The sequence below is a fragment of the Festucalex cinctus genome, chromosome 8 (genome assembly GCF_051991245.1).
Source record: "Festucalex cinctus isolate MCC-2025b chromosome 8, RoL_Fcin_1.0, whole genome shotgun sequence".
Lineage (NCBI taxonomy): Eukaryota > Metazoa > Chordata > Actinopteri > Syngnathiformes > Syngnathidae > Festucalex > Festucalex cinctus.
This window is the reverse complement of record NC_135418.1, coordinates 25,941,031-25,966,009: the sequence shown is the minus strand read 5'-3', so window position 1 is coordinate 25,966,009 and position 24,979 is coordinate 25,941,031. Positions and strand designations below refer to the sequence as shown.

Genomic DNA, 24,979 nt, shown 5'->3' with positions numbered 1-24,979 from the left:
AAAACATTTTTTCTAAGTTTTCATACTTGCATAACATAAACTGGAAAAAAAAACATGAATGTGAAATTCTGCACATTTTTAAAATTGTAAAACACAACTTGACCCCAGTCTCCAAAAATATATGCATTACTATTACATTTATTACTGGGAAAATTTGACGTGGAAATGCCTGCTGTGTTGTGACTGGAATTCCACCAGTATAATTTTAACACCCCTATTATATATATATATATATATATATATATATATATATATATATATATATATATATATATATATATATATATATATATATATATATATATGCACGTACACAGTATATATAATTTTGAATCACAGCAAATCTGCCGACAGTCAACCACTCATGAAAATTAGGCAGAACCTCACACATTGCGTCAGTCCTTAAAGGTTAAATATAAAGGAGCATCTCTCTCTTTGGTCCAAAAAAAAAAAAGACCTAATTGGCCTGTTCTATTTTTGCACCAAGTGACAAAGCGAGCGTGTTGTTTTGGCAGCTTTAATAAGACAAGTAATAAGCTACCGTCGCCTCGTATCTGCAGTCATCAGTGCAGATTCGGGCAGCCTAAAAAGCTGACGGTCGCGCGTGGCCGTGCGCTCGCGCCACACTGGCGGCAGGCTCATTTGATGTAATATTTAGTGTTTGAAAGAGCCCCCTGCACTGGCTGGCTGGTGGCATCAACACTGTGCAAGATGAGCCTTGATTCATTTGGAAGGCAGACGGGCGGGCACGTGGGACGCGTGGCATACTGCGCCCCAAGCAACGCAAACCTCATATTCACTCCTTGAATTAACCCACTTACATTCTATAGCACATACGCACACATAGACAGTTGATGACATCACATGCAGCGTAAGTGCACCTTTATCGAAGTCTGCCATCAAAATGTCCCTTCAGCGGGAGGCGTGATGATTTATTTAAGTGCTCGACTATGTTATTACGAGGCGCACATACAGTACGAAATATTTCACATTAAACACATATTTTCAAACATTATGGACTGAGTAAAGCCCTTCTGGAAAAATGTTTATTATTATGATGATTACTCAAATGACTTTTTTGGACTTTTAGATCTAATATAGATAATATATTTCACAAAAATATTTAACCAAATTTACAATCTCATATGTACATATTTGGTGTATTATATTTATTTAAATTAGCGCATCTTGGAAGGTTAAAAAGAAAAAAAACAACAAAAAGAAACGATTGGCATCCGGCAGCAACTTTACAAAATCAACATGAAATTCGGTGGACGTCATAACAGGATGCTTGAAAAAAAAGACCCATGCTCAAAAGTGAACAAGAAGTCGGCCGTTTTGGTTTGAAGCAGTCAAACAGCTCTATGAATTGTTTGGGGGGAAAAAAAAAAAAAGTCCGTACTGATCAACATAAAATTCAGTGGTCAAGTATACCGTAAGAGGACGCACAAAAAAATGAAACAAAGAAGGCCGCCATGTTGTTATCCAAAAGCTTCCCCCCCATGAGTGATTTACAGAACTCATATTTTCACAAACAATTGTGAAGCTTTTTTTTGCATATGCCAGCTAATGTGGGCGGAGCATGGTGTTAGAATTTGATGATCAATTTGAGGAAGCCGTGCAAATATCATTGAATTATCGAACCTGGAATGACTTATTTGGTCACCTGAATGATCCCTCACAAGAGCGAACCCGCCCTCAAAACATACTCGAGTTTTGATTGACATTTTCAGAGAGGTATTTATATAACAATAACATTGTTTACTGTTGATGCGGGGCTCTGTTTGAAATATTTATTCCGTTTACTGACTGGAATTTGGTTTGATGAGTCACCATGAAAAGCTCGGGGCACAACCCCAGTACCTCGAGTATACATGAATATTGGAAAAGCTAATAAAAAATCTAAAACATCTGTGAGAGTGCATGCGCACACACGCAAACGACTGGAGGGACAACTGATTAAGATGTTCCCAGTAAAACTTTCCCAATGTATACCGCGCCATCTATCTCAATCTGGGCAAAAAAAAAAAAAAGGTTTCCATTTCATTTTAAAATAACTTACTTTAACCGCCAATAGCAGAACCCATGATGTTGTTTTCTCTTTGGACCTATTTTAAATCCATCCCTGTTGTGTTATATTAGCTTGTAGCTTCATCCTAGTGCTAGGCTAGCTAGCTAGTGCTAAGCTAGTGAATTTCTCAAGTCCAGTTAGCATGCATGTTTGTAAATGCCTTTTCGTTTGTTGCTAGGACGTTGTAAGAAGCCAACAGCGGAGCGTTAATCAGTCAAATATATTCCGATAGCTGGCCACATATTCCCATATACAAACGAACATCTCTTTCCGGGCAACCGCTGAAATGTAGCGCGTACAAGTCTTCCACACATCATCCCAAACATTCCTCTCTGACAATATCGTCACTGCTATGTGAAAAACATGTATGCCCAATATTATGTTTTTGAGATGAAACTGAATGCAGACATCCCAAAAACCTAAAAATGTAAACATTGAAAAAAATTGATGTACGTGTTTTTCACAAAGCAGCGGCGATATGCTATGTGCTATATGCTAATTTCGGACTCAAAAGGGAACAGTCGAGTCTAGAACAGTTAGTGTTTGCTAATTTGCTACTCAGTTTGAGTCAGCACTGATTCGTGCACAGATTGTGCACACCCAATAGTAAGTCATATTTGACATTAGTAGCACATTATTAATGGCAAAATTGGAGTACCGTCAGCTATCACTGTCTTTTTTTTTTTTGCTGTGTGGGGCAGAAGAGCCCTGTGCCCCAGGTTGCCAGGGAAACAGCCTTTTGAACATTACTGGCTTATACGCAACGTTTAAAAAGTGATTTAAAAGTTGCTGACATTTCCATAAAAATGAAATACGACGCGTGATTTCATTTCCCAACAGATTGAGAAGATCATGGACCTGATCGGCGCCGGCATCGAGACGTCCGACAAGAAGCAGGCGAGCTCAGGTAACATTTTTTTTCACCCCCCCCCCCCCCTCCTGTAATGGTCCAATTTTATTCAAGCGGCGCAGTGATTTTTATTTCTCCGCCTTCCTAACCCCCCAAGAGAAATGAGCATAATTTATTGGTGTGCTAATAGGAAATGACAAGTGGGGGCTCGGGGATTAAGTGAGACTTAGTCAGGAAGCGTTTATAGAGCTTGTTATTGCTCGGTGCCGCATTGATGATAGCCTGGTCGGGTTTATGCGCCGGGCATGGCACGCAGCGACCTTGTGACTGATTACATCGGCTCGCATTATTAGCACTTTTTTTTAATACGGGCTGTAAAATAATCAGATATACCTGGAAGTGCTTAGGCTAGGCTAGGACGACACTCGGGAGAGCACAGACCTCCGCCAAGGACACGACATCCTCATTTGGAGACGCATCTAATGTTTGCCTTCACCTCCTGTCATTAATATTCATGCACTCTTCACAGAGAAATGAAGGAAAATGTATGAAAATGGTGCGTCATTCATCATCGTCAACCCGTCAATATTTTAAGCTAACCGTAATCGTCAATCCTGCGACCAGCTCATATGAGATATCGAAAATGAGATTTTCTTACGTTTCGCAGTTCCGGAGAAGTTCTTCTTTTAGTTTATTGGCGTAAATTGACAGTAACAGAGGCAACGCAAGATGGCTGCCCAGTCTACCTTCAGCTGCGAGAGTAAACTGGCACTCTTATTGTAGTTTTGCAGAAGTAATGAGGCCAACCAGTGAGCTAGCAACAAACTCTTAAATGAGAACACAGAAAAGTTTACTGTCAGCTGTAACAACGACAAAGACAACAATCGCGCTAACAGGTGCGTAGCTTACAGTCTTTTTCCCCTCTCCCCTCAACCCCGCCCTCCAACATCCTCACTCCCGTTGCCTTCATTGTCTCACCAGACCATAGGAAAATACGGAGCTAATTAATTATATGCTAGGTTGCTACATTAAATACAACCGTGGTACGCATAGGTCACAAATTCTCGTAGGTGTGCGGTGCGGAAAATGTGGACGTTGTGACGTAATAATGTGAATTCACCACATGGAGTGAAAACGGGAGTCTGTCACTTGGTACAGACCCGGTTATAGACGATTACGAACCGCTTCCGTCAATGCTTAGACCGTCTATTTATAAAAGTTTCCCGTCATCTCTTATTTGCCAACAAAACAGACGTCCGTCATTGACAGAATGACGGACATCTGTTTTAAATTCTCTGGTCAAAATTTGGCCATATAATGCATCCCTCCTCCCTTTAACTAATTTTCTCCCAATAACGTGTAAGTACGTTTTTTTTTTTATGTTCCAAGTGTCCCAAAGACGTATTTATACGTTTTTTTTTTTTTTATTTTATTTTATTTTTTTTATGCTAGAGCATACAGAAGGCTTTGATGCAGCCTCTCAACTGCAAAGAATGGTTGCAGAAATGGTAGTTATTACACAAACGGCCAGCAGGGGGCAGCAGAGCAAAGGAGATCAACCAGGGCCATGTAGAAAAAAAGCTCAATTACTTACAATTTTGAATAGATTTGTGAAAACTGATGAAACTTAACTCTCTTCTAATGCTAATTGCTGCAAAACAGATAGAAACATACTTTGTTTTCCTGATGAAAGAAGAGACTTTAATCTTTCTTTTGATAGGTTCCATGCTTTTATAGCAATTGAACACAATATTCTGTGGGCCTCGCAAAATCAGTCAAAATCCAGTAAAACAGCCGGGAGCGAACGGGATTGCTTCTGCAAAAATGGCTGGGAGTGAATGAGTTAAGCGCTGTTCTGTGGTTATCATCATCCTTTTCTCAAAACGCCTCACTTCCTGCACATTCTTGCTTCTAATAACTACCGGCCTGCCCAAGGTTATTCTGTATTACATAAGCGGGAATTTGCAATATGTTTGTTCGCCTTTTCCGCCCCACCACACACACACGCACACACACGCGCGCACATGACATATAACATAGGTGTATGTGCACTATTTATAGACGAGTGTCCCACATTCAGCTGAGTCACGTTTGTTGCTCCGGAGGTTATCGGGATGCGTTTTCGCTGCCATTATTCAAATGTGTGTCACGCGCTAAAGAGTCGACGTTTCAGGAAGACTCGTGTGAAAGATGGAGCGACACAACGTGTGGATATCAATAGCCCATCAGATGCGTCACATGGGGGGGGACAAACAAAAAAAAAAAAAACATCGCTTGGGCAATGTTGTCGCGTGTAAATGAGCTTAAAGGAGAGCGAGTGCGAGACTGTGAGCATCAACAGTGCGCAGTTTGTGTACACACGACACACACACACTGATGTAAAAAAAAAAAAAAAAAAAAAAATCAAATAAATAAAATCCTGTCCTCAGTTTCCCTGAATTAATTCAGCTTTGCCGCTTATTTCCTCGCGTGTTGACAAGGAGACGCTGCTGCTTCTACCCATGAAAACAGACGCGGGTTTTAGCCACGTTGTCTCCTCTTAAGTGGCGAGCGACCGAGCTAGCGTGCTCCAAGGTAGCTTTAGCAAGCTGTCAAACACGGCTCGAGAGTCACCTATGATGATGATACAATAATATCATCCATCTAGTGGATGAAAACTATGTAACTGAAGAATTAATTTTTCCCCATTCTTTTTCGAAACATGAAGTTTTTGTTTTGTTTTTAGACGATAAAATTAGTAATCCCGATAAAACAATTTGTTGGATGGAAACAAGTTTTTTTTCTATATATATTCCATCCATCCATCCATTTTCTGAACCGCTTGCACGTCACAAGGGTCGCGGGGGGTGCTGGAGCCTATCTCAGCTGGCTATGGGCAGCAGGCGGGGTACACTGGTTGCCAGCCAATCGCAGGGCACATAGAGACGAACACAAGCACGCACAAGCACAATTCAGAGCGCCCAATCAACCTGCCATGCATGTCTTTGGAATGTGGGAGGAGACCGGAGTACCCGGAGAAGACCCACGCAGGCACGGGGAGAACATGCAAGCTCCACTCAGGAAGGCCGAAGCCTGGACTCGAACCCAAGTCCTCAGTACTGGGAGGCGGACGTGCTAACCACTCTCCACCGTGCCGCCCTATATATATATTCCATAACACAATAATTTTATTATTTAATGTAGCTGCAGTGGCCTGTGAAAATAAGTAACAAAATAAGTGATAAGGATGCAATATATCCCGATTTTGGCCCACTTTTCCCTCCTGGAGGTGCATAATGATATCCTCTCTTGTTATCCCAAAGCAATGAAAGTCACGGGAACGGGGCGGTTGGTATTTTTAACAGGCTTTGTCTGGATGCGCTGGCGTAAAAAGCTCCCTTTAGTCAAGCTGTGGGGGTCTCACGCTGAATTAGAATTAGATCCTTCTTACTCGCTATTAGCATCTTAACTCGCCCATGCACGGCCTCATCTTCCACAGCCGCAGATCAACATTGGTGGGTCACAACCCGCCCACTCCTTTGCCCCGCCCTGGAGATTTTTTTTTCCTCTTCTCTCTTTTTTTTTTTTTTAACCTCATCAGTAACACATGCAGCAGCAGCAGCACGGCCCGCCAATCGAACTGGACGTCCACTCAACAGCCGCTCGTTTGGCCTTTCTCACTCGCTATCCAGGAGGGCGATTGCGAGCCGATTGCAAGCCTTCGTAATCCCGCTTCGGATAACGCCAACCATGGCTGCTGTAGGTAGCAGCAATGCATGCTGGGATACCCGTTGTCTTGGCACATTTGCGCCAAGAACATCTATATGGATTGAATAGTAGGGATGCACGATAATATCGGTGGCCAGTAATTATCGGCAATTATCGACCAGTTTGACGTCAAACGGATAAAACAGATAATAAAGAAATCCACTGATAATAATAAACACGCCATGTTGGTCCATCCGTTGTATTTGTGTCCCAAGTTGTGCCCAAATCTTCAACCCCTCCCCTCTCCTATGGTAGTGTTTCATATTTGTGATGTCATGATGACCTCATATTGGTAGACGGTGCATCATGGTTTCTTTACAAAATGTTACCCTCACAGTTTTTTGTTACATTTTTAAAACATGGCCGTTTTGTTTTGGCAAAATCCATGGTTGTCTTTGAAGAAGAGATATCAATAAAATCCTCTCCTCACCCTCTCTTTTTATTTGGTTTTCATGCCCCTAGTTACATGGGTGTTCCAACCGTAAAAATGCTAAACATAGTTGGAACACAGTGTTGAAGTGGAAGATTGCTGAGTATGTGTGTGGTCAAGTTTGCAATCATGCGACTTAGAGAGACTATATTTGTAACAATTATCGGCTTACTTATCGGTTATCGACATCGGCACTTTCTAAATTATTCGCTTATCGTATCGGTTGAAAATAGTATTATCGTGCATCCCTATTGAATAGTAAATTAATTTAAAAAAAAATAAAAATAAATCTTAAAACTCTAAAAAAGGTACCTACCAAAGACAGATTAACAGTATTCAATGAACCTAATGTATATTCTTTGTAGTTTTAATTTTTGTCAACATTGAAGACGATGCATTTTTCATAGACGCACCAGAATTTAACCCTGTGGCACACCACACGTTCCGTTAATGTAAATTCATATTGCACATATTAGTCCGACCACTTTTTCTGCTCAACACAGTTAATATGAACTGGGATCACACGTAAATCACACGACGTACCATCACAACAGCCACAGGTCGACAACCGAGCGCACCAAATTCCCCACAGCACAGATTGAACTGCTCAACAGCGACCTGCTAAGAGTAAGACGAGAGCACAATTGATATTTTTTTTCATCTCACCAAAAAAAATAACATGTTTACGAGTGTACCCCACTTGAGATATTTATGATGCAAGGTAGTGTCAAATAACTCATGCATCTTCTGGAGACCATAAATCTCATAATAATGCATAACTGAGAAAACATTTATCCGCTTATGATTTAGGTTGCTTTTGTGTCATCTGGAATTCTAAATTGACAATTGAGTCTCGCCTTTCCTGACTATTATTGCTTTCCGTTCCTTCTTACTTGAGAACGTTGATCTCGTCTATGATTTACTCTCCATCAGGTTGCATCACCGCACACACATTTTTGCTGCATGTCCCTCAGTCTTGGTGATGAATTATTGAAGTGTTGGCTTGTTTTTTTTTTGCTGACCCCTGTTGCGTTTGCTCATTTTCTACCTCAACCATACAAAAAAATCGCGATTCGATCTGCCGACCTGCATAAACCGCCGCACGATCAACGTGGAGTATAACATAATATGTTTATTTTTAGGTTTGGAGCTCCCATAGTAATGCTTAATGCTATTAAGATCAAAGTCTCCCCAGAATGTGCGTGTCCTTTTTTTTTTTTTACATAAGATCCAACCTGCGAGCGTGTTCTCGAGCGGATGACGTGAGAATGCGGTCTGACACGACAAGAGTTTGAGTCCTGCCTGTCATGCAACCCGCACTGCAAAAAATAACATCTAACCAAGATGAGCTCAAAATCAAGGCAAAATATTATGCTTGCTTTTAAGCAACTTATTGCTATTTACCAGACCATTTCTGTGTAAGATTATATATATGTATTTTTTTTTTATTCTAATAAATATTACTACTTATCAAGAGTTTATTACAACGCACGAGTCCGACATGATTCGCTCCTCCCTCGCTGTATTGTATATAATGCTGCATAAAAGCACCCCGACTTCAATGTGATGACGTCACTCTACAATGGCGACCACCGTGAATGGTAAAACACAATTTACTCGAGTATAAAATTAGATAAATATTCAACATGACTTGACGTAACACAACGTATGTGACAGTATGCCGTTATGTCGATGCATGAAATTATACATTGAACTGTATGGAATGCTTATGAGCTAAGATAAATACAATAAATGAAGCAAAATTGCAAGAAGCCAAGTTTGTTGGAGTTCAAAATGTGTTTTTAGAACCAAAATAAAAACAATTTCACACTAGAAACGATTTTGCTTGTTTATTTTCGCATCAAACGCTTTCCGATCAGAACTGGGAAAAAGCCAACTAGGATAAAGCCGACTTCCGACCTTCCTCGAATGCAGCATGAGAACTTGAAAACGTTTGTTCGCATGGTCAACATAAAAAAGCAAGTTACTTGGAGAGAGTTTTCGGTTTTGAAGCCTCATTTTATATATTTGGCTTTTTTTTTTTTTAATCATCCCAACTTGGCAGGCTTGTTAACAATACTTTACTCTGTGGTGTGGCAAATTAAGAAGGCGTAAAATGTCACTTTCACAAGTACAGGGAGTCCTTGAGTTAAGACGCACTCGACCTAAGCCGTTTCGACTTTACAACGGTGACGCCCGGTCCGCCATCTTGGCGCCGTCCGCCATTTTGGCTCCTTTTTTGCCACATAGCCCGCAGTGTTTTCCCCTCGTCCGCTATTTAGCCCTTAGCTAGTGCTAGCTTTTGCACTTGTGGGAGTATCTTTGGCTTTTTCACCCTCTTTTTTTTTTTTTTTTTACATCAGCCCCCCCCCACCCCTTTCTTTTCTGTCCACCTCTAAGCAGTAATGGTAAGTACAGCAACTTATTTTTTTATTTTAATTTATTTTAGATTTCTTATGCAAATTATTATGATGTAAATATTGACTTTGATTGGGAAATCCTACTTAAGTCAAAATTTGGGTTACATCGCTAGCATAGGAACGGAAGTCCGACGTAACTCGAGGATTCAATCCCTGTATTCTAAATGAAAACATTCCTCATTCCATCACTTTTTCCTTGCCAGTTTTTTGCAGTTCCGCTCGCGATCCCGTACGCATTTGTGCCGTTTGAGGAGGAGCGTCTTTGTTCCAGTTAACCCCACTGCATCACCTTACAACATGACAGTCAATGCAGTCTTTTTTTGTTTTTTTTCTTCGCTCTACCTGTGATGTCCTTTCGACACGGGCAAGATCAGAGCGCCTCTGCATGCGCATCTCTAATCAGTTAGAGAGCGAGGGAGAGACAGGGGTGTGCGTTCATGTGAGAGAGAAAGCGAGCGAGTGAGGAAAGGGTAAGGCGAGGAGGGGTGATTACGTGGAGCAAGCACCCCATACGGCAGCCCTGCAGTGCGATCCGGAAAAAAAAAAAAAAAGGGGGCTTGGAGATCTTGCTGCGCACAACGCCAGAGAAACGAGGACTGGGAGGGTGCTATCAAGAGCAGGGATGAGACCCAAGGTATAGAGATTGAGAGAGGGGAGAGAAGGGAGGGAGGGGGGGGGCATGATCTTTGCTTCCAGTGGTGGGGGAGGACAGCAGCGGCAGCAGCGGCAGTGGCGGCGGCGGCGGGAGACTGAGGCAGGTCGGGACGGCATGCCCCTGTGAGCACTGAGGCGCTCGGTGTGCCCCCCCCCCCCTCCAACTCCCTCAACCGCCATTGGAGCAGGGGCGGGCATGCAGCAAAGCGGCGAAGGAGCCAGGTGGGCTGCGGCGCTCTTCTCCGTCTCCGCCTTCCCGTCAACGTCGCCGACGCTCCGGGGGACGAGCGGCGGCGTGTGAATGCCTCCCAGGACTCCCGACCTCCCCCTCGGGATTATGAATTGAAGGAGTTGAGCAAGCGCCGGTTCCTGCAGGATTTTACAAATACGCCTGACTACCTACTTAACCTTTGTGGCATCCCCCGCCCCACCCCCCCACGCCGAAAAATGACCACACCGGTACCTTAAGTGTACTTTAAGAATGCTGCTACCTTGCTCGTACGAGCTGTGCCCGAGCTCTCAAGGCGCTTGACCAATGAAGCCATGGGACTCAGCCAGAGCTTTACAAGTATGTGGTGACCGACAACCGCGCCCCCCCACCCCCTCACCTGACTTTAGGGATAGAGTGTGTTGCTGTGTGAATACTGATGTTTTTTGTGATGTCTTTGGAACGGCTAAGCTCTCCCATGTTTGCACCCACTCGTCTGCTTAGTGGGCCCAGTTCAGCCCAAATTTGTCAGACGGGTTCCCGCTCTCCCTTCACTCTCGCCTGACCGTAACCCGTTAGCCTCTCCGGGGGGGTCCTTTCCCCTTCCTCCCGTGTTGTATAGCGCACGGGGCGGGAGCCCCGTCGACCCGTCCGCGAACCACCCCCCTTCCCCCCCCTCTCCTGGACCCTGCCTCCCCCTAGCCCGGCCTGGTGCTGCTGCACTCGGCTCTGCCCGCGCTGGCCGAGGATGATGTGGCAGTGCCACGTGTCGTCCTCCGAGTGCCGCTGCTACCGGCTCAAGGGCTTCTCGCTGCTCAAGCGCTTCCCTCTCTCGGCAGATGGGGCGTGCGGCAAAGCCCTGGACCAGCCGGTGGGCGAGTGGCTGGAACGAGCCGGGCTGCCGCAGTACGAGGGCAAGTTCCTGCTCAACGGCTTTGACGACCTGCGCTTCATGGTGAGTCACCTGGACCGACCGACCGATACCCCCCCGCCCCAACCTCTGCTTCCTGCTCTTGTCACCTTCTGCCGCCACCCGTCATTTACATCGGCGGCGGGCAAACTTTTGTGTTTGAGGGGCAACATTTGATTTTCTTTTATTCTTTTTTAAAAGGGACAGATGGGCCGGATCATTTGGAGATGAATGTTAAAAACAGTTAAAAAAAAAAAAAAAAAAGTTGAAATGTGTTGTAAAATACTACCAGTTGTTTAAAAAAGAAAAGAAAATCATATTTACTTAGTTACATTCTAAAAAATCAAGCAGCTATTTAATACGATTGTATTTTTACCATGTTTTAATCAATAACCAATTATTTATTAAAATACGTGAAACAAACATTAAATGTATATATAATGTTTATTTTATTTTCATTAATTTCAAAAGATAAACCTAATATTATTTAATGTAATGGGTTTATTTTATTTATGTAAAAAAAATGGTTTATTTTATGTTTTATTCATATCAATTCAATGAGCCAATTATTTAATTTTTTTAAAAAGTATTATTTATTTATTTATTATTATTATTATTAGTATTTTTTAAAAATAATTACAAAATGAAATTTTTTTTGAGTGCATTTGCATTTTTACTTTTTTATTTTATTATCCACAATGAAGCAATAAACATTATATAGAAAAACAAAACAAAATATTTTTTTCCACCATGTTCCCCATTTTTCATGGAAAAATGATATTGAATGTTTTTCAACATTTTTGGGTTTAAAAACAAATTTGATTTGTTTTTCTTTGTTCCCAATGCATTTCAATCGGCGTCAAATATACGCAGATTTTTGTACTGGTCAAATAAGAGATGGGTGGGCCCCATCGCGGAAGAGAGTGGGCCGCAAGTAGCACTCGGGTCCCACTTTCCCCACCCCTGATCGAACCCTTCCTGCCTCCTCTTGACCTCTGTGCAATGCACGACCCTGTCAAAATGAAATGATGAAGCACCACCAAGACCACCCTATCCTCTTTTTCCCATGCAGGATCATAGGCCACCATCATTGGCAAGACAAACGGCCATCAAAAGCCATTAACTTTGTCCCCCGCTATTAACAATTAGATGATCTCACTCCGCAATCCTCGTCGCTCACCTCTAATGCACTGCAGCTTCTTCTCAATACACCATGCATGCTCCCGTTATGAAGGGAGACATATTGTGAATTTCTTTTCACAATTTAAGAGTTTCCAGGTGGTGATTTTGTCAAAATAGTTTAAGAACCAACAATCACTGCACACTTCTGTTTTTAGGGGCCTGGCTCAATGGCGAGTCCGGATTTCGTTACCGTAATAACTCTGTGGGCGGCGCGTGAGCTTTTGTGACTGTCTGTCGTCAACTTGCCGGCAACAGCAATCTGATCCCTTTCCGAGAGCGCAAAAGCGCCCGTATACAGACGCTAATGCTGTTAGCTCACGCTAATCAAAAACGCAATGCAGTCGTGCTTGTCTTTCGGTTTTAACGATTGCAGGGGCGTCTCTGCAAGATCGCGTTTCAGAGTCCAACGGCTGGACTCCAGCCATCACTTGAAAGTGGCTCTGGATCTTCGCCCAGTCCGGCTGAACATGTCATGCATGGACAAAATGTGTGTGAGGGAGTATATTATGTAAATTACCATGACTGTTATGTAACAGTGGGCCATAAGTGCAGAACAGTTTTTGTTTTTTTTTGGGGGGGGGGCAATGGAACAGATTACTGTAGTTGCATTTCCACACATTTAAATTGGGAATTACAAGTGTAGTCATGAAACGAATTAAACTTGTAAGTCAAAGCACAACTATCGTGTACAAGCAATTAAAACGACGGATGGATGAACGTCGCACGTTACGTCGCCTTTAAATTATGAGCCCGCAAATTGGTGCATCTGGAAAGTGAGGCCATCCTCAGCGCCTCCACCTTAATTACATATTCATCAGTTGATTTAACTGCACCTCACTGCTCACAGCATGACTAAAAGCATTATCGTGTTTCATTTGATTTTTTTTGGGGCTAAATTGCAGGGAAACGCGTCTTTGACGTCGTTCGCTCCCCGGGTCAAACGATGGCCGCCGCGCCGTAAATAACGGCGCCCCGAGGGGCTCCGAGCGAGCGTTTGAGCTGCTGTTGGGTTACGTCACCTTGTCACGCCGGAGCTCGGATAAAGCCTGGCCGTGGAGGGGAGCCGCTCTGTGACCTCTTTAGCATACAAGCTATAAATGAAGCGGCATGGCCCTTATACATGAAAGAAATTGGTGGCGGTACAAACCATGAAAAACAACACAATATTCTTGTTTTTCCTGGTCATGGCAACAGTGGTCTTCTTGTCCACTTGTTGCTAGGCGTAATTCAAGACGAACAATCATAGTCCTCAAAAAAAAAAAAAAAAAGAACAAAAAAAGAAAACAATGGCATACACGCACCAGTCATGCTGACTCCGCTGTTTTCATAGTTAGCCGAGTCAAAGAGCCAAGGACAGGGACGCAGCAAATAAATGGCCAAAAAGCTATTTTTAGTACTACAAGCATTTACAACTAATTATTTTGTAAACGTGTCAATCCTTTATACAAAACCATCTAATAGATTTGGTGGGGCACTGGCTCACTTGCCCCATTATAATATTCAAACTCCAAAATGTACATTTACCTCCATATATTTGTCAGTGGAATGGCTTTAACTCGTGTATGAATGACCACTTTTTGCTGTGTAGAATTCAAGGGGCGCCGCCCCCAAAACCCCATAAAAACAAAACAAGATATTAACATACAACAAGTTGTGCTGGCTTAAGTATATATCTACTAGGGTCTAGGCAGAACTCAATGGGCACATACATTTTTGCCATCATCACCAGTTTAAAAACACTGGCAAATAGCAGTGGTTTTTAGCACGTTGTTTCCACGGCAACATGGGGAAAAGTGAGTGTTTCAGTGCTACTTTTGTTTTAGCCTTTGTATATTTATTTTGCAAATGAGATGCTACGCTAATGGTGCTATCTTCTGGATTTAGTGGGGCACTGTCCTACTTGCCCCATTATGAAAATTCCAACTCTGGATTTTGCAAGGGAAATAAAGAATTGGTTTGAATACATTCGCAAATGTGTGACGGCGCTACAACAGTGCCATCTGCTGCTCATGGCGGGGTACTGCCCCAAAAGTAAAATCCCTACACACTAAAGAATTTATTTTTTGTTTTTGAAGTCAATTGCTGAATGGATAAGCACTTGACCGGCATTCGTCAAAATAAACTTTATAGGCCATAAATCCCTCCAATGCAAGTCATTTGCATTACAAAACAGATTTTTATCAAATCTAAATCCAATTTAAATGTGACAAATATGAAGACGAAAAATTGTCCCGGTGTGAGATTGGATGATTCCGTGCAAGATGGAAGATTTCCCAAACATAATGTGATGCAGACTACGGGTCATTAAGCATTCTGATGTTCATTTGTGTATGACGCCTCATGCGTCTGCTGGACCTGACGCGTCGGCGAGATAAATGATGGGCTCGGCGAGGCAAACGAGTCGCGCTACAAGAACACCGATGCCGCGCTTGTAAACAACGGCAAAGGTCAGACGAGCCGGGTAGACGGGGCGGATGTTTCATCGCGTGCCCTTTAACACGCTTCTCGATTCGTCAGTGCCGTTAAACAAAAGTTCTCCAGTAGGGGGCAGTGTGTTTCGGAACTTTGATATCAAGAACATTACGAATTTAGGCAGCTAACATGGCTTTTCCTGTTTGTGGTCTCATTTGAAACTTCACACTTCTTCCGGTGGGTTACTTAGCAGACTGAAGTAAAATTCACGATTGACACAGGACGATAGACGCACAAAACAAAATATTGTGATGAAAACAGACTACGGCTAATGCTAACAAATGTGTTTGCATACATGTTATATACATTGACATGACTTCCTGGCCAATGACACAACAAACCTATAGCACTTATCTCATATTTTTTAGATTAGTCCGTATATGCTAGCCTCAAACAAACTGCCACATTCCCAGCATGCTTTGCAGCAGTTATAATTAACACTGTCAATGCGTTTAATGAAATGTAATATAGTTACAAGGGGGTTGTTTCTTCTTCGTGACACCCTAAATAAAGTAGTGCAGTCGTTGCTATACAGTATTATGCGTCAATGGCCTGCTTAAATTTCCACGATGTGTAGGTGTATTTGTAGGAGTTATTCTATTATAAATTGTCAGAATATTTTCTCAAGGTTTTCAAACTGTTTGACCTGTAACTCCAAATGAATGTTAATCTAAAAAAAAAAATTGAATTAAAATTGAGTTTCATCCTAACTTACCAGTATTTTACTGGTCAATTTGACCCACAGCATATTGAAAACGAGCCTCTTGGCATTGCATGTGAGTGAGCTTGAAGGTAGCGCAATCCCAAGGCTCATTTTGAGGATTCGTTGCGGGCCAACCAAGAGTCACGACGGCCGAGACGTCCGGCTCCGCATGAGAAGTTTCCCCCAGCGGGCCGGCCCACGGAGCCGAGCGAGCGCATGAGCGAGCGGTTGATGCTCTCAGCCGCCGCCGCCCGTGACGACTGCGCCGAGAGGCAGCTTTTGAGGGATCATGAATTATGAACAGCTGTGTGCCCATTCTCATCATTTTTACACGACCATTAGCATTTCCCACTGCAAGTGGGTCGCCCGTCATCGGTCCCTTCTCCGGGTGTCGTCATGCTTTTTTTTTGTATATCTTAGCATGCTAACACTTTGTCGCCTCGATGTCCGAGCTAATGCGGCAAATCGTCCACTGAAAATCGTACGTGTCGCAGCTTCGTCTCGTGTCTGTTTGCCATAAATATTGTATGCTAACGTGGTGCTTTCAACAAAAATGCTCCAATGTGGATGAGAACTGGCTCATGAATTTTATCTTATTTTACGCTGATTAAAGCTCCTCCCCTTACTTCAACATAGTTCCATTGGTACCAGAGATGTCGCATTACATACTAACGCATTACTCTAAAATAAGCTAACAACAGTTACTCTTCTATGTACAGGTAAAAAGCAGCATTTCACAGAGTATTTTATACCATTATAAGCAGTGGCAGTTGGCTGCGTAAACTCTACGAGATGGAGTAGTGAGCAAGAATTCACAAAACTTCAATCAACAGCACACACTACTCAGCAACAGTGCCACTCTCAGGCACGTCTTTTATTGAAAACTAATGTTTTTGTTTAGTTTATTTGGGCTTGATACATATCAAAACAAAAACAAAACAAACGAATGATTCCCAATGCGAACGTGCTCACTAAATAACGATATTATAGAACACTTAAGAAAGGCAAACTCTCGCATTGAACATACTGGAATGCATTGACCCGCGTGTCAACACTGTTTGGCAAGCAGATGTCACAAAATGGTGCCAACAAATGGTCCTAAAAAAAGAAACCTCATGCTTTTTGGGAGCCCTCTAGTGGCCAGGAGACCTCCAGGCCGCCACTTAGTTGGCACATGCCTTTGGGCCATCTCTGGATGTGAACACACAAAGCGTAACACATGTCTGAGCGTCGGCGTGCCTGCGGAGGTATTAAAAAAAAAAAAAAAAAGGAAATAAAGACAATTTGGCGTACGGGTCAAGAGAGCGATGCTAATTTAGCGAGCGCACGCAGCGAGTCGGAGGAGCGCTAGCACGGCTTCATCATCAGCATCAGCATCAGCAGCAGCAAGTCGCCACACATCACGTCAATAGCGGCGCGCGGCTCATTAGCTATGCAAGTACTCAAGCGTACATTTTGCCGTCACGTGACGTCAAAGACGACGAGCGAGAGCCTCCTGAGGCCTTGTCGAACTGGGGAGGGAGAATCTATTTCAGGCCTCTATCCTGGCTTTACGGCTGCCGACCTTTTTATTAATCGGGCTGCAGTGGGGCTTTGAGGCCCAGCCAGCGGCATGGAGCAAAGACAGAGCTTTTTAACATTCTTGGCCGGGAACAATCAATATGCAGCAGTACGCACCGGGGAGGGAAAAACGCTTAGATGCACATTTTTCGGCATCGCTCTACGGCTGCGTTCAAAATCACTCCCTATTCACTATACAGTAGCTGTCTGGTATAAAGTGTCTGACATTCGATGTACTTGAGTATCCAAAGTAATTTGGTATATTTTTTAGGTATATAATTTGTAAATGTTTGTATTGTACAAAAATAGACAGCAATGACATTATTGACATTTTTTTTTTTGGCTTCAATTCAATGGATATTGTGCTGCTTCTTCTGGTGTGTGCAGCTTGGCCACTTGGGGGCAGTATGACACAGATATCGGGATATATAGGAGATGGTCACTGCTCTCTCGTAAGCTGTAGTGACAGTTTTTCTTCACGGAGGATAAAGAACATATACCAAGTGCACGTCCACCATTTCTGTTGCTTATAGGGTTTACATCGCAACACCACCAATGCTATTCTTTAGCCTGTCTATGCCGTTTTGCATTGTTGGTAGTAGGGGTGTGAATTGCCTAGTACCTGACGATTCGACTCGTATCACGATTCACAGGTCACGATTTGATTCGATACCGATTAATCCCAATACGAATTTATAAGTCGATTGTTGCGATTTTTTTTCATTCAAATTTAGAAAATACTAATCAGTAAGCTTGTAGAGTGTAAGATTTATATGAAAATGTATTATTTATTTATCTGAAATTTCAGTCTTAGAGGTTGTAATCTGTTTCATGTTTCAACAGCATTAAAATAAAATATTAAGGCTTAATGTTCCATTCATAGAACATTCTTCCATGCTCAAGGTGTGAATCCTAACCCGAAGTCAGACGTTTTGTTGAATATTTTTCCATTAAAAATGGAAATTTAAAAATCGATTCACACACACACAAAAAAAAAAAACAAAAAAAAAAAAGGCAATGATGATAAGACGTTGAATCGGTAAGACTACCGAATGAACAATTCTGAGCTCTTAAAAAAAAAAAAAAAAAAAAAAAAAAAAAAAAAAAAAAATCGATTTTTTTTTTAATTGAATCGATTAGTAGTATCGCGATATATCGCCGAATCGATTTTTTTTTTAACACCCCTAGTAGCATTAAGCTAAGTTGAATTTCCTAAGGCAAAACTATTTGATTGTTTTAAACACGCATCATGTAATTTTCTTTTGTTGTAATTTTAACTTGACAGTAAACTATTTCGAAGTGGAAATATTTTCTTGAAACCTCTTTCTTTGAAGTTTTTTTTCCCCCCACTACCTTCTAAACTGCTGCTTGTCCTGCTTAAGTACCATAACAAACATTTTGCACTCTGCTACATTACAAAACCACTATTTAATGCGTTGATAGTAACTTTTCCATTTTTTGTCGTGGTGTTTCAACGTGCTCAGTGCATCCCGTAATGCATCCTGAAAAGTGGAGAACAACCATTGGCCACGAGACAAGCAATACTGTATGTCATTGTGCCGATACAGAGAATAATATTGCCGTTTTTTTTTTTTTTAAATAAGTAGTGACACGAAAATTCCTTTAATGTAAGCACTAAAGTTGGAATTCTCAAAGCATGGTATACAGGCTCCCTCTAGTGGTTCGCAAAAGAAATGCTGAATGAATTAAATGCCCAAACTGTCATAACGTTAAGAGTGGCTTACATTTTTTGTTTTAATTAATTACATTTTTAAAGTACAGTTGAGTTGTATTTAACTTTTTAGTACAGTAGGGTTACATTTGACCGTTATTTTTAAACACTGAATGTACATTTTGTAGTTGACTTATGGGGAATACATTTTAATATCATTTTTAAATGTTCCTATATTTTATTTGACTGATGTGTGAACTACATATTCTACTATGTAAAACTTCCAACTTAGTGATTAGGGGAGTAGGGAATGAGTGAATGATTCCGAACGCCACATTCGGAATCCTTCACACATTCCCTAGTCCCTTTCAGGATTTGTATTGGATTCAATCCAAACTACGGTACATAGCTGACTATATAAAAACATCTGTCTGAACAACGACCTGCTGTAGGAACCACAAAATGCTCCTTGTTTCTTTCCCCGTTCCAATGAAAGCAGCTCGTGCGGATGCATCCACCAAGGCTTTCTTTGTACCCGACGCGTCGCACCGCATCACATTGATCTTGCCGCGCCATGCGCAATTTATTTGACTTCATTGTCCTCCCACTCGCCTCGTGTCAGGCGTGCGCTAAACACTCTGGTGTCGCATCCCGAGCCACGTTTGCACCCAGTGGTTACATTTGAAACGCTATTTAACCGGGGCGTAGTACGGTTTTTATTCTGGTTGGTCAATATGGGATATTCGGTGAGAAGTCAGTCACTGGGGTATGTGTGGATTTTGAGCAGATTGGGTTACACTTACTCAAGGCTGGGTTATTTTGACCCCAGCAGATTAGTTTGAATATTGGATTTGGAAGAGATGAAGCTGGTCGCCATTTTGGACAGTTTTGTTATTGTTGTGTAACAATGCTGACCTTGGAACTGGGGAACGGGTACAAATATTGGTCAGGGCGGACTGTAACAGCCAGGTAGATTTTTAACGGGCAAGAATCTTGTTGATTCCTAGCCACTGCTGGTCCCAAACCTGGATATAATAACAATAATAATAATAATAATAATAATAATAATAATAATAATAAATACAAAAAAAAAAAATATATATATGCTGTTTTATTTCCCCAAATATTTCAAATAAGCACATTTTAGAGCTGTAATTTTAATACTTTGATATTTTTCTCATATCAGCTCATGCCTATTAATAATCAAGCAATCAACTTTTGGTCTGCCCGTTGAACACCCAAAACAAAATTTTCCTACACACCCTACCACTATCGCTACCGCTTGGAGTCGGTTGAGGCTAGAAAGTGATTGTGTTCATTTGTATGCGTATTCTGCGTTTGTGTACATGCAGGGAAGTAACGTGATGGAGGACCAGGATCTCCGAGACATCGGGATCACAGACCCGGGACACAGGAAGAAAATCCTGCACGCGGCCCGCGGATTGCCCAAGGTGCTCCAGCGCCAGCAAAGAAACAAAATGTTGTGTTTGGCAATACAGTACAGTAAATGTTCTCTCTTTCTGTATGTTACATTTGGATGTATGATGATGAGGTTTATGGATGCACGAGGAGTCAGTCATTTGACACTTACCGTGCGTTAAGGCGGGCTAAATACATACACATGATCTTGACAAATTTGAGCATTTTCCCTCCCTGGCGATCAAAGTCAGCAAAGGCCCAATTGATGGATGTGTGTAAAAGATGATCCTGAGGTTGTAGCGTGGGTTGCGCTCAGAGTGATTTTTCTGATCTGCTTCGAAAGTGACAGGTCGGGAGTGGCTGCTAGAGGAATTAATACTTCCAATAAGGAACCACGTTTATTTACAAGAGCGCCACCCATCACTGAAAATTCCACTGACATCCCATCATCAACTATTGGCTGAGTTATTATGTGTGTAGTGGTTAGAGGATGCCAGATGACTCACATGTGACGTTCCTGCCGCAGGTCAAAGCACTGGGCTGCGATGGTAGCACATCTCTGGCCTCGTGGCTAGACGGCCTGGGCCTGCACGAGTATCTGCCCAACTTCCTGTCCAGTGGGTACCGCACGCTGGAGTGCGTCAAGAACTTGTGGGAGCTGGAGATCATCAATGTAAGCAGCCACCTGTGAAGGACACCTCATTATTTCAAAACTTGGATACGCAATGCATTGAGAAAGCAGACGTTTAAACTTCTCTTGTTACAACCTTATTCCAAAAAAGGAATACATTCCTTAAAAATACAATTCTTATAATGCTACACAACATTTTTTTTCAAATACATTTACAACTAAAAGAAGGAAATCACATGTATGTAAATTCTCAATATTTTTTGTTTGTTTTTAGTTTGGTTTTCTCTTGGGGCACTAAATAGCAAACTGCCAGGCTTCACCTTTTGTCGCCCTCTGTTGGTCAACTCTATTTTTCGGGTTTCTCGGACGGGTTGTGACCATGAAGACAAATTCGTTATTGGCCAATACATCTCATTGTGATTTAAATCAATTTTGCAATCAGGCTGCAACAAAAAAAAAATGTGGAAGAGCTGTGAATACTTTCCGTATATCTTTAGAATCAGGTTTTGCCTGTGAACACTACAATTATACAATTTGTCTTGTCTCACCTGGCCTTGGGTTTTAGTTTTTGGGAGGCACGTGAAAGCCAGTTAAAATAAACGTACAGGCAGACATACACTTGACTTGATGACACGAAGGTAAACTGAGGACAGTCTGTATTCTGCTCTCTCGCAATTGCGTCTTCGCCCTTTTTTCAAATCCCTCCAAAGCTGTTTTGCTTCGCGACTCACTTCAGCTGCGGCTATTATAAATAATTGACTCTATCGAGTATAATTTGTTAAGGAAGTCACAATCATCCATTGTGGCAAAAATGCCACAATCATGAAGTTTGCGTCTACTTGTGTTTTCTTTAGTTAGCGTGGTTGCAGCTGAGCAGAGGTTGAGAACACCAGCGTGTTGCCATGGTTACGTTCCGCAGACTTTCTTTAAGCGTCCCATCTTTTCTTTTTTTTCTCTCTCTCTTCTTACATCGCCGCCATGCTCTGCAGCATCTCACGGCAAATCAAGCATCGCCGTGACCTACAAAGCGCTTTACGTTCCCACACGCCATCTTAAGTGCTTTATTATTAGGATTTACACAACCTCTAAACCCCGTAGGAATGCGAGACTTCCAGACCTGTTCTTCCCTGAGACGGGATGAATAATTGAGGGCTTCAGACAAAAAAAAAAAAAAAAAAAAAAAAGATACGCGCGACGACGATGTCTGTGGCAGAGGATCTCGTCGCGGCAAAGCTAATTGTATGCGGAACGTTAATAACGGACGCGAGTGTGCTAATAGGCAATTATGCTAATTTGTACGATAGAAGAGAGTTTTGACTCCATAAAACTAACAACCTCTGACGAGTATAATCACAGTTTAACAGGGAGGAACATGCTTTGAGACGGGGAGCGTCTTAAAATACACTAAAAGAGGATTCGACTATCATACGGGGTGGGTTCCATTCATCCATCCATTTTGTACCGCTTATCTGGGGTGTTAGTTGGTCACTCATCAGTGAATTATTCAGTCAGTTCGTTAGCTAGACGGTTGGTTGGTTTTCAGTCACAAAGTCTATTGCTCAGTCTGGTCAGTCAATCAGTCACTTAGTTACTGTGGTCACTGTGGTCAGTCAATACAATACAGATGTTAATCCAGCTTGTGACTGTCACATGACCAAACACAGAAAACCGGTTAGCCATGATTTGTTATTGCCTAAGCAACTGTGATGTCATTTTCAGTTGACATCAAGTGGCAAAATGGCCGACCCCTGTGATGGATAAAAACATGTCGATTTTGCTGCTGAATTCACATTCCACAAACACAATAGTAATCAGAATGCCGTGTTTAGACTAGTGAAGGTGCATAGAAGATATTGTAACGACCATTTTTGGGTTGACTTTCTCCCGTCTAAGCCCACGGGAGAATAGCCTATATGGCCATTTGTAAGTTAGCTAGCTACTTAATTAGCTGCTTGTCAGTCAGTTCGTTACTCAGTCTGTCGTTTAGCTAGCTAGTCAGACAGCGAGTAGATTTGTTAGCTTTCAATGAGTCTGTCAGTTCCTGCCTTTATTCAGTTAACTACCTAGTCAGTCATTTAGTTTTCAGTGTTAGTCAATGAGTCAGGTAGTTAGCGAGACAGTCATTTCAGTTAATTAGTTTGTTAGTTTAGAGGCAGTCTGTTTGTCAATTAATTTACTAGGTTTTCCGTCAGTCAGCCGGTTGGTGGATTAGTCAATCAGTCAGTTAGTCTCCCAGTCCACATCTATTCGTGGCATGGCCCCTATTTGCGGCAATACCGTGTTTCTTATTTTGCGAGCGAAATGGGCTCACTGTGTTATTTAAGCTCGATGCACAAAGATGCCTCGTGAATTATGGAGCGTTCCCAGGAAAGAGACAGTAGCGTACTCTAAGCTGATGGTAAAACAGATTGAGGCTGAATTATTGATGGGCAGTCAAGGGGGCGTGCGCCCGCCGACTCAGTGGATTTTAGAGGCCACTCTTTATTAGTTTTGGTTTGGAAACGGCTGCTCGCAATGCCTTGTTTTTGCTCTTTGCCTCTGTAGGTCATCAGGGTGGGTCCGCTGGGCCACAGGAAGCGGATCATCGCTTCTCTGGCCGAGAGACCCTATGAGGAGGCGCCCTCCAAGTCCAGACGCCTGTCTCCTATCATGGTGAGGACCATGAGACTACTTCTTCGCTCTATGCTCTTCGTCATGGTTAAAATGAATGCTATTTTTCCTAAATCAAAACATATTTCACTCAAAATTGGATATTAAGTATTGTAATGTAGTACTTTAGTACTGAATTTGGCAGCGTTTTGGACAGTTGAAAACCCAAGTAGTCTACAAGTCAGTCAATTTTAGTTACTTTAAACGTCTTCAAAAGTAATTTCCATGGTACCGTTCTTTTTTTTTATAAACTATTTTTTTTTTATCATGGAAATGCAAAAACTTTATTTGTTTTTGCATTTACCATCAACAGGACTATATATGACCAAAAAGCCAATAGAAACTTCACATTGTCACCCTCAAAGAATCCCTGTTGAATTGTTGAGGATGACTGTTGGACTGCGATCAGGAAAGCTGAGGGGGACACGGCTGTCTAAACATTGTATCATCATGTGATGTGTTTTGTTTGTCCGCCCTTTTTCTTGCCTCTCAGTTCCACGACCTCCTGTCCCAGACCACTTGCCCCCTGGGCCAGATGGACCCCTACACCAGTCGCTCCATGGACATGTTGCTGCCCCTGGCCGAGGCCGACCGGCGGCGGCGAGGAGGACTGGATCAGGACTGTAGCGTCTCTCTACGTTCCTATTGTGAGCGGCCGCGCTCTGTAGTGAGTTGCTCTTTCGCTTACGTCCTTTAGTTGCATCTTTGCAGAGTTTTACAACCACTGAGATAGGATTGTACAACTTCAAATGCCAAGCTTTTGTTATTTAAAAAAAAAAAAAAAACTTTTCAAAACATTTTCCAATAATGTAAACTATAATCTACAACTCAATGTATTTTTTTTTTTAATATCTTTTCGGGGATACAATAAAAATTAAAAAATACACTGATATAATGCAGCTGCACAAGTGTGCACACCCTGTTGTAAGTGGCCAGAAAGAATCAAATCCATTTAACTATTTGCTGCTATAGTCGCATATACTTGTTAATGACGTTTTTCCAACGGGAATGTGTGCGGGAAGGTCTGCTCAACTGTAAATTTTGAGCTGAGAAACAACTTTACTGATGCACAACCACCAGTAGATGGCAGTAATGCACCAGTTTAGAGATGAGAGTAGCGGCGGCATTTTGTGAAACCTACCTTTGTTCTACTACTACAACACGGAAAATTGTGTTTTTTTAAATTTACTTTTTAATTTTTTTTGTATACTTATTAGAATGCAGCTAATTTAATTTATTTACTGTACCACACAAAAATGAGTAAACTCACATTTCTGCAGATATTTACGGTAATATCTTGTCATGGGATACCACTTTGAAATGACACTTGGTCTGTATCAAAAAAAAAAAAAAAAAAAGGAAATAAACGAAAAAATAAATAATAGTAAGAAAAATCAAATT

General features: G+C 42.0%; 2 protein-coding genes across 9 annotated transcripts in view; both read left to right on the top strand.

Annotated features, from left to right (window-relative positions):
* anks1ab (ankyrin repeat and sterile alpha motif domain containing 1Ab) overlaps positions 1-24,979 on the top strand; it is a 38,913-nt gene that overhangs the window by 2,106 nt on the left and 11,828 nt on the right. For 5 of the 6 annotated variants that reach the window (XM_077530997.1, XM_077531000.1, XM_077531001.1 and 2 more), the window contains exons 2-7: positions 2,912-2,978; positions 11,220-11,335; positions 20,232-20,330; positions 20,825-20,971; positions 23,474-23,581; positions 24,072-24,245. In XM_077530997.1, coding sequence (XP_077387123.1) covers positions 2,912-2,978; positions 11,220-11,335; positions 20,232-20,330; positions 20,825-20,971; positions 23,474-23,581; positions 24,072-24,245 — 711 coding nt within the window. Of the gene's footprint in view, positions 1-2,911; positions 2,979-9,758; positions 10,741-11,219; positions 11,336-20,231; positions 20,331-20,824; positions 20,972-23,473; positions 23,582-24,071; positions 24,246-24,979 lie in introns of those variants that run through there. The other variant, XM_077531003.1, reaches the window with a different exon arrangement.
* LOC144024572 (synaptotagmin-2-like) overlaps positions 1-24,979 on the top strand; it is a 400,108-nt gene that overhangs the window by 374,756 nt on the left and 373 nt on the right. The gene's annotated exons all lie outside the window — the stretch shown is intronic.